Source organism: Ptychodera flava, chromosome 22 (assembly GCF_041260155.1).
Source record: "Ptychodera flava strain L36383 chromosome 22, AS_Pfla_20210202, whole genome shotgun sequence".
Lineage (NCBI taxonomy): Eukaryota > Metazoa > Hemichordata > Enteropneusta > Ptychoderidae > Ptychodera > Ptychodera flava.
The window spans coordinates 13,234,781-13,244,842 of NC_091949.1; the positions used below are offsets into that span (position 1 = coordinate 13,234,781).

The 10,062-nt window shown below is 36.7% G+C and overlaps 1 protein-coding gene across 1 annotated transcript; it reads left to right on the forward strand.

Annotated features, from left to right (window-relative positions):
- Positions 1–1,167: 1,167 nt before the first annotated feature.
- LOC139122357 (alpha-2-macroglobulin receptor-associated protein-like) lies at positions 1,168–9,620 on the forward strand. Its single transcript, XM_070687753.1, has 7 exons — positions 1,168–1,869; positions 4,114–4,255; positions 4,845–4,964; positions 5,702–5,815; positions 6,583–6,773; positions 7,044–7,208; positions 8,777–9,620. The coding sequence occupies exons 1-7, from the start codon at positions 1,741–1,743 to the stop codon at positions 8,843–8,845; spliced, it is 930 nt and encodes a 309-aa protein (XP_070543854.1). The 5' UTR covers positions 1,168–1,740; the 3' UTR covers positions 8,846–9,620.
- Positions 9,621–10,062: the final 442 nt, after the last annotated feature.

Below are 10,062 nucleotides of genomic sequence, written 5' to 3' on the forward strand. Positions count from 1 at the left end.
GATTTTACCGTTAAAAGTAGCAAGTTCATCTATCATGTAACCGTCGACCGTTCCCTATCATTCTAAAATTCATACCTGGTACTTGATTTGCTTTACAAACGCTCGTTTCGTGTGATTTTCGGCCGAATTCGACGGACACGTCGCTAAAACATAAGCGTGAGCAAGCTGGGTTGTTTCTCGCTTCTATACACTCGTCTATGGGGCGAATAGTCCCAGAGCTGAATAGCCCACCAAGGGACTGTGATACAACCCTATGCCTCGGAGCTTTCTCCTCGGGCCAGCCACGGAACTGTACGAAATCGGAGTGACGTTGCCACCATTTTCAAGCACTCTCTTTTTCCTCCCCTTGGAAAATTCCGGGTCCCATACCGAAGGAGCAATCGTCGCTCGATTCTCTAGTGGCGTTGAGCTGGGTGTTGATGCCTCTTTGCTATTCAGTAAGTTCTGGTGCTTACACTGCTGATGCAGGTACAAGTGCTTGTTGGTCAGCCATTCTAGTATATCTCAGTCCACTCCTAGTTGTCATATACTTCTGTGAGCTTGCTTGTGTACCCGTCGGATATTTCCACCATATGATACTGACGTTTCGTCTACTTGGGGAATCGGTGCGATGAGGTACTGGACGATCAACAAAGCAGAGGCTCACAAGGAGTTAGACTGGTATGAGGAGGGTTTATTGGCTTGATTTCACCATACAGTAACGTGCCCAGCAGGATCGTGTTCTGTTCTTTCTCATAAAATTCTCCCTTAAAAGAGGGAAATTACAATCTAATCGTACTGATTTACTAAAATGGTCGTCGATTGGGCACAAATTGAAATATATTTCCATACAATGTTAAGGTCTCAAAATTACATCGAATGATTGGTTCGTATTTAATTAATCCGGTTTTGTAATAGTCCTTGATTGTTCTTGTAGATATACCTTCTATTGAAAGCAAGATATCTCTTGTAAGATTAAAGTTTGCTGAATCACATGGTCGCATAGCGTGATCTGTAGCTACTATCACTGATAATGATACTCCTTGAACTCTGCTCATACTGGAGTCCGCTTAAGTCCAAGGTGACTGACCTATAGCTATATCTACTAAGAGTCCATAAATATTCGATACATAAAAGTAAATATAAATGAATATAAAGAATACATAATTCTTGCATTGTAACAGCGCATTCTCAAGATTTTCAGAGAATGTAAGCTTCTTCAGGTACAGTATAGAGGAACTTCACTTTTTGGGGAATTTTACAATTTCATAATTTCAGAAACTTGCATTTTACATTTAGTTTTAAAATTCCATTGTCGTCAATCAAGGCGATATCACTCGAGAGAGTTGAAAGTACTATCCAACGTGAATGTTATCGAATAAAGTTACACAGTTTACACGTGTAACTTCAGAAGTGGCAAAACTAAAATCTCAACTCCGCATTATTCTTTTCGACTGCAAAAATTTTCTCTTTTTAGTCACTTTTAACATGACTTGTAATTTTCAGTCACATGTATATATTAAAGAGTTGCAGCTATACGTTTATATATATTGCATTATTTTAATCCAATAATTTTGATTTGCCAAAAAATGCCTAGAGTAATTTAAGCGTGACCATGGTTACAGACTCATTAAAAAATGATCACTCGATTTTATTCGATCATAACTCTAAGCAACACGTAGGAGTCAGTCACCTAAAAATATTTACGCTACGTAAAATTGTTTTCCTGTCTTCATCGAGTCTCTATAATAGTGATTCGCGATGAAGTTCATATCCATCGTCCCTTTCGTCTGTTTGGTGATACAGTCGTTAGAAATCGTCGCTGATGACCAAGATGTACCCGAGTTCCGCAAAGTACAGGTTATCCAGGCATGGGAAAAGGCACAAAGTGTGAGTAAAAACGTCTTGTTAAGCTTGTTTTTTCAAAGATGGGGTTATTTAAAGATACATTTTATTAATTGGGTAGAAATTCTACTGGTTACACCTTGACCGTGATAAACGAATTTCTTTAGGTATTCTAGATTAATACCATTTCCTATTGACGTGGCATGTCTAAATATATATGTCTGTACGTTTAGGCTGAAATAAATTACTTATAGTTTAAACACATAGAATACATGGAAAAACATAGCTAGAGCAATGCTCCCAATTACCTGAGTGTCACTGACTTGTCGTCTATACAGCATCAATCAAACGATAGTTCACTTTTTGTCAATGTGGAATTTTTTTTAAATGTATCAACGAAAAATTACGATTTTGTAAATCGAAGTATATTAGTTTATTTTATTTAGTTTAGTTTCGCCTGCTGTTGTGTTTTTGTAATCTTGGCCGCAGTCCTTATGTACATCGTATAGTTAATCACTACTGTATGTCAAGCCGTTATTATACGCAACAGGTATCAACAAATTTACACGAGTGCCACTCTTTCTTACTTACGTTTATATGTAGTTTCTCAGCTTACAATATCTCTGGCGTTTCAATTCCAAAATATATTGACATTCCTAGTTGTTCAACTTATCCACACATCCTGTATGATATAGCAGGTATCGACAACTGAATTTAGTCCAGACTAGAATTCATCTGTCCGTAAAATCACTGCATATTATGCCCAATGTATCATGTTTATCATGCTTAGCCTAATACTTGGTTTTTCGTCACACATTTGGGAGAAGAATGGAATTTAATGTACTGATGTCATAGAACACACTGTGAAAATATTATCAAAACTACAGCTATTGTCTTATCAACAGGACAAATCGACTAATAATTGTAATCTAACGACATTTTTTCGTGACAACGAAATTGGTTAAAAGTCTTAGATTAAACCAAAAAAATATCCTGGCTGGTAAACTAAAGCATATGTATGTTTTTGTTCTTTGCGTAGCTTACAGCTGTGGTGAGTTGGCGTAGCCATGAAGTAATCTTGTAGGATTTTGTGTCTACAGTGAAACACGTTTTATTTAGAATATAGAAAGCGACAGACATTTTACTCCTGTTGACCATCAAATAAATCAGCTCTACTATACATCGTCGATTTTTTTGTTTGTACTTGTTCATACATGTTTGCAAATACGAAGGCTTAACAATGCATATAAAATTTGTATTAACTGTGACTCATTAATCGAGTTTCAGAACTCAAAATCCTTGTTTGAAATTTTTAGAATTTTCTGAGGGGAATTTTTTTGGCTGTTTTACTCACTCTTTGTTAATGTACATTCGCCTTCCAGAGCATCAGAAGTGTTCACAAAGCATTATAAGGAATTCGGTGTTAAAAGGTATTAGTGCGCCCTCAAGGTTTCACCTTCTGATAACGGTAAACAATAAGAATCGGCCCGGGATCATTCATACACACAACTTCAGATTAGTAATGGAACATCTCGCAAATCTAAAATAATTTTTGATATATGTTAATTCAATAAAATAGTGTTGCTAAATTCTTGTTTTCCAGACAGGTAAAGTTAAGGGTACAGCAACTTACAGCACTTCGACGCTGCAGCTTCGTTTTGAATTTCAGGTTTACTTGATAGGTTGTGTATTTCAAACACAATAAAGCCCAAATATAAGTGACTTTAGATGTGTATTACACCACCCTTTTGAGTTTTCAGAATACAATTTTGTTTAACATATCGAAATATGTATACCTTATATCTAACTCACATGCAAGCCTGGATGTGTATAATCCAATACTACGCTTATATATACCTTATTACTGACGAATGAATTATACTGACATATTGTACAAATGCGTCAATTTGGAATGCAAACATATTGAACACAATTGGAACTATTTTGGGACAATTCGATTTTCATATTTTTCAAATTTCTCAACAGTGTTTGGTGCGATATAGCTGAATATTGCAATATTGCAAATTACTCATAAAAACAAGTGTGTAACGTAAAACGAAAAGCAGATGAGATTACATTTGTAGATGAAATCGACATTGCTTTATCATCGAATTATCCCAAATTAGTTCCAATCGTGTTATTGATACGAATATTGAAAAGAATCCACTTGTTTTACACAACGATGAAGAAAACATCGTCAAAGTTACAGTAATTGTGCCGCTTCGCTTAATTTTATATCAGGTTACACACACTACAGTAGTATATTGTATTATTTTGAATATTAAACAGTCTGATATGTCGGTAGAAGCCCTGGAAGCGTTGAAGCAAGATTTGCAATATCATGAAGAGAAAGCCTGGCAAATGAAGTTGGCACAAGGCCTTGGTGGAGACAAAGATGGCGAAGTGGCTCAGCTAAGGGACGAACTTGCAGGTAAAAGAAACATACCCAGTCGAACTGTGTCTAAATTGGTCACAAAAGTTGGGGTTGCTTATTAAAATAGCTACTTTCCGACGCAAGTTAGCTGATACTTGTTGATAATTCGAAACGATAACGTGCATCCAAGTGGACGTTTGTGTGGCATAGTTACTTGTTGGCTGCAAGTCTGGTCGTCGCCCGTGCGTCTATGGGCCGCGTTGGCGCAGGACGTACTTGCAGCCAAAAAGTAACTATGATTTGTGTTGATGATTTTGTAGGTCAATGAGCTGCGACACTCAGAAATATTTTGATTAGTCAGTAAAATATCGTGTTATGTTCGCCTATATTAACTTAAACACGAAAATATTTGCTTAAACTATGTCAAGATAACAAACACGCATTCATTTGTGGCAGAATAGAAAGAAATGAGACAATTTTCAGTAATTTTGACTTCCCCGCCATATTAAAAATATCACATATTAGGAATAAACAGCACCACAGCAGAAGATTTTTAGTTCTATTTGTTGTGTCTGTGAATTATATTCCAGTAAATTAAATGCACTGTGTCAGTTGCGTTTCCTTGTACTTAAATGTTTTGATACAGAAATACTGACAAGACATGGCTTGATAGAACGAGTACCGGCTAAGAGAACGTCCGAAGGTGCAGACCATCGTTTGTTTGAAGACAAAAGGTTGACAAAGCTGTTGTTGCAAGCCAAACAGTGTAAGGTTGTATTGGCTATTTTGCATGGTGTCACTGTCGCATAAGGGAAGACAGTGGTGGAGCAAAAAAATGTATAAAATGTTGGTTGAAATTTGGAATTGAGGATCTGAAAGTTAAGATTGATGATTTAAATTGCCCCCGAAACGCAAGCAAGCGGCAAAAGATGCTGTCAGATTTATCGCCTGCAACTCTTTAACCAAAATATCCTAAGCAATAAAACGTGCAGGGTTTCCTGCTAACCTTTTATAAGCTTATAATTTGCCCCGGTCATAGTGTTATTGACATTTTTCTCTGGAGAAAAAGTATGGCCCTTTCACAGTCAACATCCGAAAATTTAAACCTTTGTGTCAAATTCTAAACGCCTGTATAATCGTTTGGTGATGTTACAGAACTTGCACAAAGCAAACTTTTTCGCAAAAATCTTTCAGTATGGCGATACATATACAAACATAGCGAGTAAGACACGCCATGCACAAATCCTTCGTTGGTATTCCCATATTTGCTCTACGGTTGTAATAATGCCCCCGCCTGAAGAACTTTTTGACTTGATTGCAGCAACGAGGTTAAATCATAAAGAAAAAATAAGGTCATACGATCATGCCGAATGCTCGTTAATGCGTTTTAATGGTTAGAATAATTGATGATGATGATGATGGTGATGATGATGACGATGATGATGATGATGATGATGATGATGATGATGATGGTGGTGATGATATGATGTGTTTTATTTTCAGCGGGAAAATTTACAGATGAAGAGCTCGATACTTTAAGGAAAGAATTTGGTCACTATGAGGACCAAGTTACCGAATATAGACAGCTAGCTGAGGAAATTGACCAAACAAACCCTGGTTTGTATCATCGTGTTCTTACGGATCAATGATAATTACATGTTATAGACATCAGCAACAGAACAGCAGTGACGAGAACACAGCTACAGCGACCCCGCTCAGTAAATGAATTCGATCATTTCAGCGGTTTAGACATATTTTAAGAGCTTAAAACTGAAGATTAATCCATCAACTTTTTGGAGAGGATGTAAAATAATAACTTTATCAGAATTTCTGGACTATAAAGCTTATGTAGAGGCCTGTGTTTCACGTGACCGAGTCCAACAGAGTATACATTGAAGTTTGTTCTGATATAGTTACTTTTGCTCAAACTTTCCTCAAGGAATATTTCAACCATTCTCTTTTAAAATCAAGAATAAATTCGGGGATCACCTTGCAAATTTTGGTTCTTGAGACACAAATTACCAAAGACTTACCTATATTTGAAATTAAAAATGGCCGGCACCCCTGTGTTAATTCTATGGAGAAAAATAAAATTTTCGATTTTCGAAAAACTAAGACAATAAAAAGTTTTCTTACACCGAGAGCTTTAAAATGAACCGCCACAAGTGGTATATCAAAAAAGAATTGAAGAATTTTGGCACTCCAAACACCTGTCCCCGAGGCGCATATCGTTATGACAGACAACTGAAGAGGCAAGGGAACAAGATATTGATCTAGGTTTTGATGATCACAGACAACGAACAGTCACAATCACGGATTTTGACAAATAAATGATGGTTAATGTCTTACTATACGTGACGCTATCTGTTTTATCTCTCTGATAGACGCTGACGCTTATCATGTCAAGAGACTTGAGTTGAAGATCAAAAATCGAGAGATGAGCGATAATTACAAGCAACTCGAAAGCCTAGCCCAGACAACAGACTACAATGAATTCCTTGATGGAAGAGTCCGACGTATTTGGAGCGATGCGTTGGCCTCGAACTTCACTGATGAAGAATTACAAACTCTGAAAGTAATGAAAATGTAGAACTTGTAGCAGTAACCAATCTAGCACCTTGTGATTTTTTGAAGGGCCAAAAGTTTACTTTCGTTTCTCGCTTACAATGTCTTCTCCTCTATTACAAAGCGTATGTTCACCGAGAATTTGACCCTTGGTAACGTACATTTTCATCCCCAATCTGTTTTCACCCCCCCCCCCCACATCAGCTTTTGAAAAAATCCCTCTTGATCGGCACTGTACACGAAGGCGTTTAATGTTTCATATTATTTGTGGTCCCCCTAGGTGGAGTTGAGCCACTTTGAAGTAAAGATTCAAATGTACGAAGAGATGGTAGACCGCGTCATGCAAGCCGAGTTAGATTTCTATAATGATAAATCTGAGGGTAAAGACGTCGACATGTCCATCCACAGTGATCTGAACCGACAACTCAGAGACATGGTGAAAGATGTGAGTCAAGCCAGAATTATCCTCATCATCGTTCTTCCCTATCCAGTTGATCCCTATTGTTAAGAATACATATTCAATATTTACTTGAAGACATCCATATTAGTCCGTGGGCTAGAGGGGGTCTAAATAAAAGAGTTTTTGTGTCAAGCTAAAAAAATTGTAGAATTTGGTTTTAGCTATGACTGAAATTTTCAATGTAAACTTTGGGGTATGGGGTAAGTTTTGGTTATATATGATGAAAACTATAGAAAATAATGCATGTTACAATATGTCATTCTAAAGATTAGTAAATTATCTTTCTAATGATACCTAACAAGCCAGGTTATATTCTAAAACAAGCTCAGCAGATAACTTCTAGGAAGACACTTTTTTAACAAAAATGCATGCAAATCTGCAACACTATGATTTTGCGGTACCCTTCAAAATATGACTGTTACAGCTGTAGATTCCCAATATTTTTTCTGTTAAAAGTCTATTTCATATTTCTCACATGTCCCCGTACCAAATAAAACAGATTTAATAGCAAAAACGGCCAGATTTTTTGACATGTCCCTGCATCAAATAAAACAGATTTCAGACAAAGCATTGCATTTTTTATTATGCCTAGCTAAGAAATTGGTAGAATTTGAGATTTTCTGTAATTTGTAATGTTAAATTTTAGGGTAAGGGGTAAGTTTTGGTTATATTTGACAAAAACTGTAGAAGATGTTGCATAATGCAATATGTCATCTTAAAGAGGAATAAATTCCCTTTCTAATGATACCAAACAAGTGAGGTTATGTTACAAAATGAGCTCAGCACATGACTTACAAGAAGACAGATTTGACGAAAATGCATTTGGCTTGGAAAATCGTGATTTTGCGGTACCCTTCAAAACATGACCATAACAGCTATTGCGTCCCTATATTTTTTCTGTTAAAATTCCATTTCGTATTCTAGGGATCCCAAGGGTTCTGAAAAATACAGGTTTGTTATCCTGTGGGGGGGGGGGGTGCACGTAGACCCCCTCTAGCCCACGGACTATATAAGGTAGTATGGCTAATTGCTGCGGTAATTTGAGACAGGGCTAAAAACTGCAAGGAGAGATTTTTGGCTTCAGTTGCGACAGGTGGCTGACCCCCTTTTGTGTGTGGAATGGGGATGATATGTGTCACAAAGCTGTATTTTATTTGAATTATTGCATAGTTTAATATTGTAAAAATTCACCTGTTAGTTCCCATGGTCTGTAAGGGAGGACTCGGTAAAGACATAGACTGTTTTGAACGAACACTTGATCGGGTGATATTTTACGTTTTTCCCCACTGTTTTTGTACATTGCCATGCTATTTCTAGTGTGCTCATATTAATACGGAAAGCTAAAATGATAAATGTGTTGTCTCCTGAAGTTATTTGCGAAGAAGTATTTAATAAAAGAATATTCTTGTTCTCTCACAGTATGTATATTTGCGATACAACACCACTATATAATTATGTGTATGTTCATGGCTTTATAATATTTCTAAGGAAAACATATAATACCATCCTTCTGCAGTACAAAGTCGATGAGTTATTTTATTTCTCTCTTTCAGGTCAAAACCGACTCTGAGTACTTTGACAGCCGCATAACTTCACGCCGTCATGATGGTGACGAGTTGTGAAGGCGAGCTAGTCTGCCCTCGTCCCGAACGTTGAATCTACAGCAGAACATCAGATTATATACATCACTCTGTGTGTCTATAGAGGGTATATAAAGTTTAGCAGGCAAACGTAATGACTCAATGCCATGGGACATCGACTGGTTGGTCTACAAATATCAAACGTGCATCTACAAATATCAAACATGCATCTGCTGCAACGTGTTGTAGTGCCTGGCAAATATATACGTGTTATACGGTACACATGGAAATCTGTCAGTTCCAGTAGTTTTGTTCTTAGATTCTTACAATCAGTTCGGTCAATAAAATCTCCTAAAATGTGCCCCGATGGAGAAAATTGTGGCCCTTTATCGACCAACAATAATTGCTTTCCTATTTCATTTATGGATACTGTCTTCCGAATCTATTGTTTGTAAACCGATTGATAAGCTGGTTATCTTATGTTCACGCGTCCAACAGCGTCGTTCATTATCACCGTGTTACTGTTTTTGGTATATTCAATGAGTAATATTTCTCTTCAATAGATAGTTGAAGTGCGCCAATCAGATTTAAGTGTTCATATTCATATGTTCAAGCGGTATGATGATGATGTGTTTATCTCCAACATGGATAATATTACGGTAACAATGACGGATAACATGTGACGTCAGTTCAATGTGCATGAAAGACGCCTGGAAGTGTTATTTTGCCGGGGGAAAAATCAAAACATCTCCATTAAGTAAAAGTCAAAAAGAAATTGGAATATTCTCATTATTTTTAATCGTATGTGAAATTAGCGAATGCGATACATAATAAATATGAGCATAACGATTACACATGATTTTACAACAGGTTCGAAATCTTTGACGTTAACGGTAAAATTTTTTTTGTATTTTTCTTCACAACACGATGTCGGAAGATAGCATCCTGCAACTTCCTCGATATCAATTTAACTTTTGGAAAAACATTACAACGTTTATCATTTCTGAAATACGTTGAAGTTAATTTCTCGGGGACTATGGAGCTATAGCGATCGTATGTCATCCGGGTACTATTTAACTATAACGACCTCTTATCTTCCTATCGCCTGCGTCATCATAGTTCCCGTTATCAGAACTGATGGCTATCAGATTGATTGAAACATTATGAAAATATTCGATAGGTCAGCTGACATTTTCATAAATACTCATAAACAGGCTGTGTTATTAAAATATATGAACCGTTTTATCAGATATTCTCAT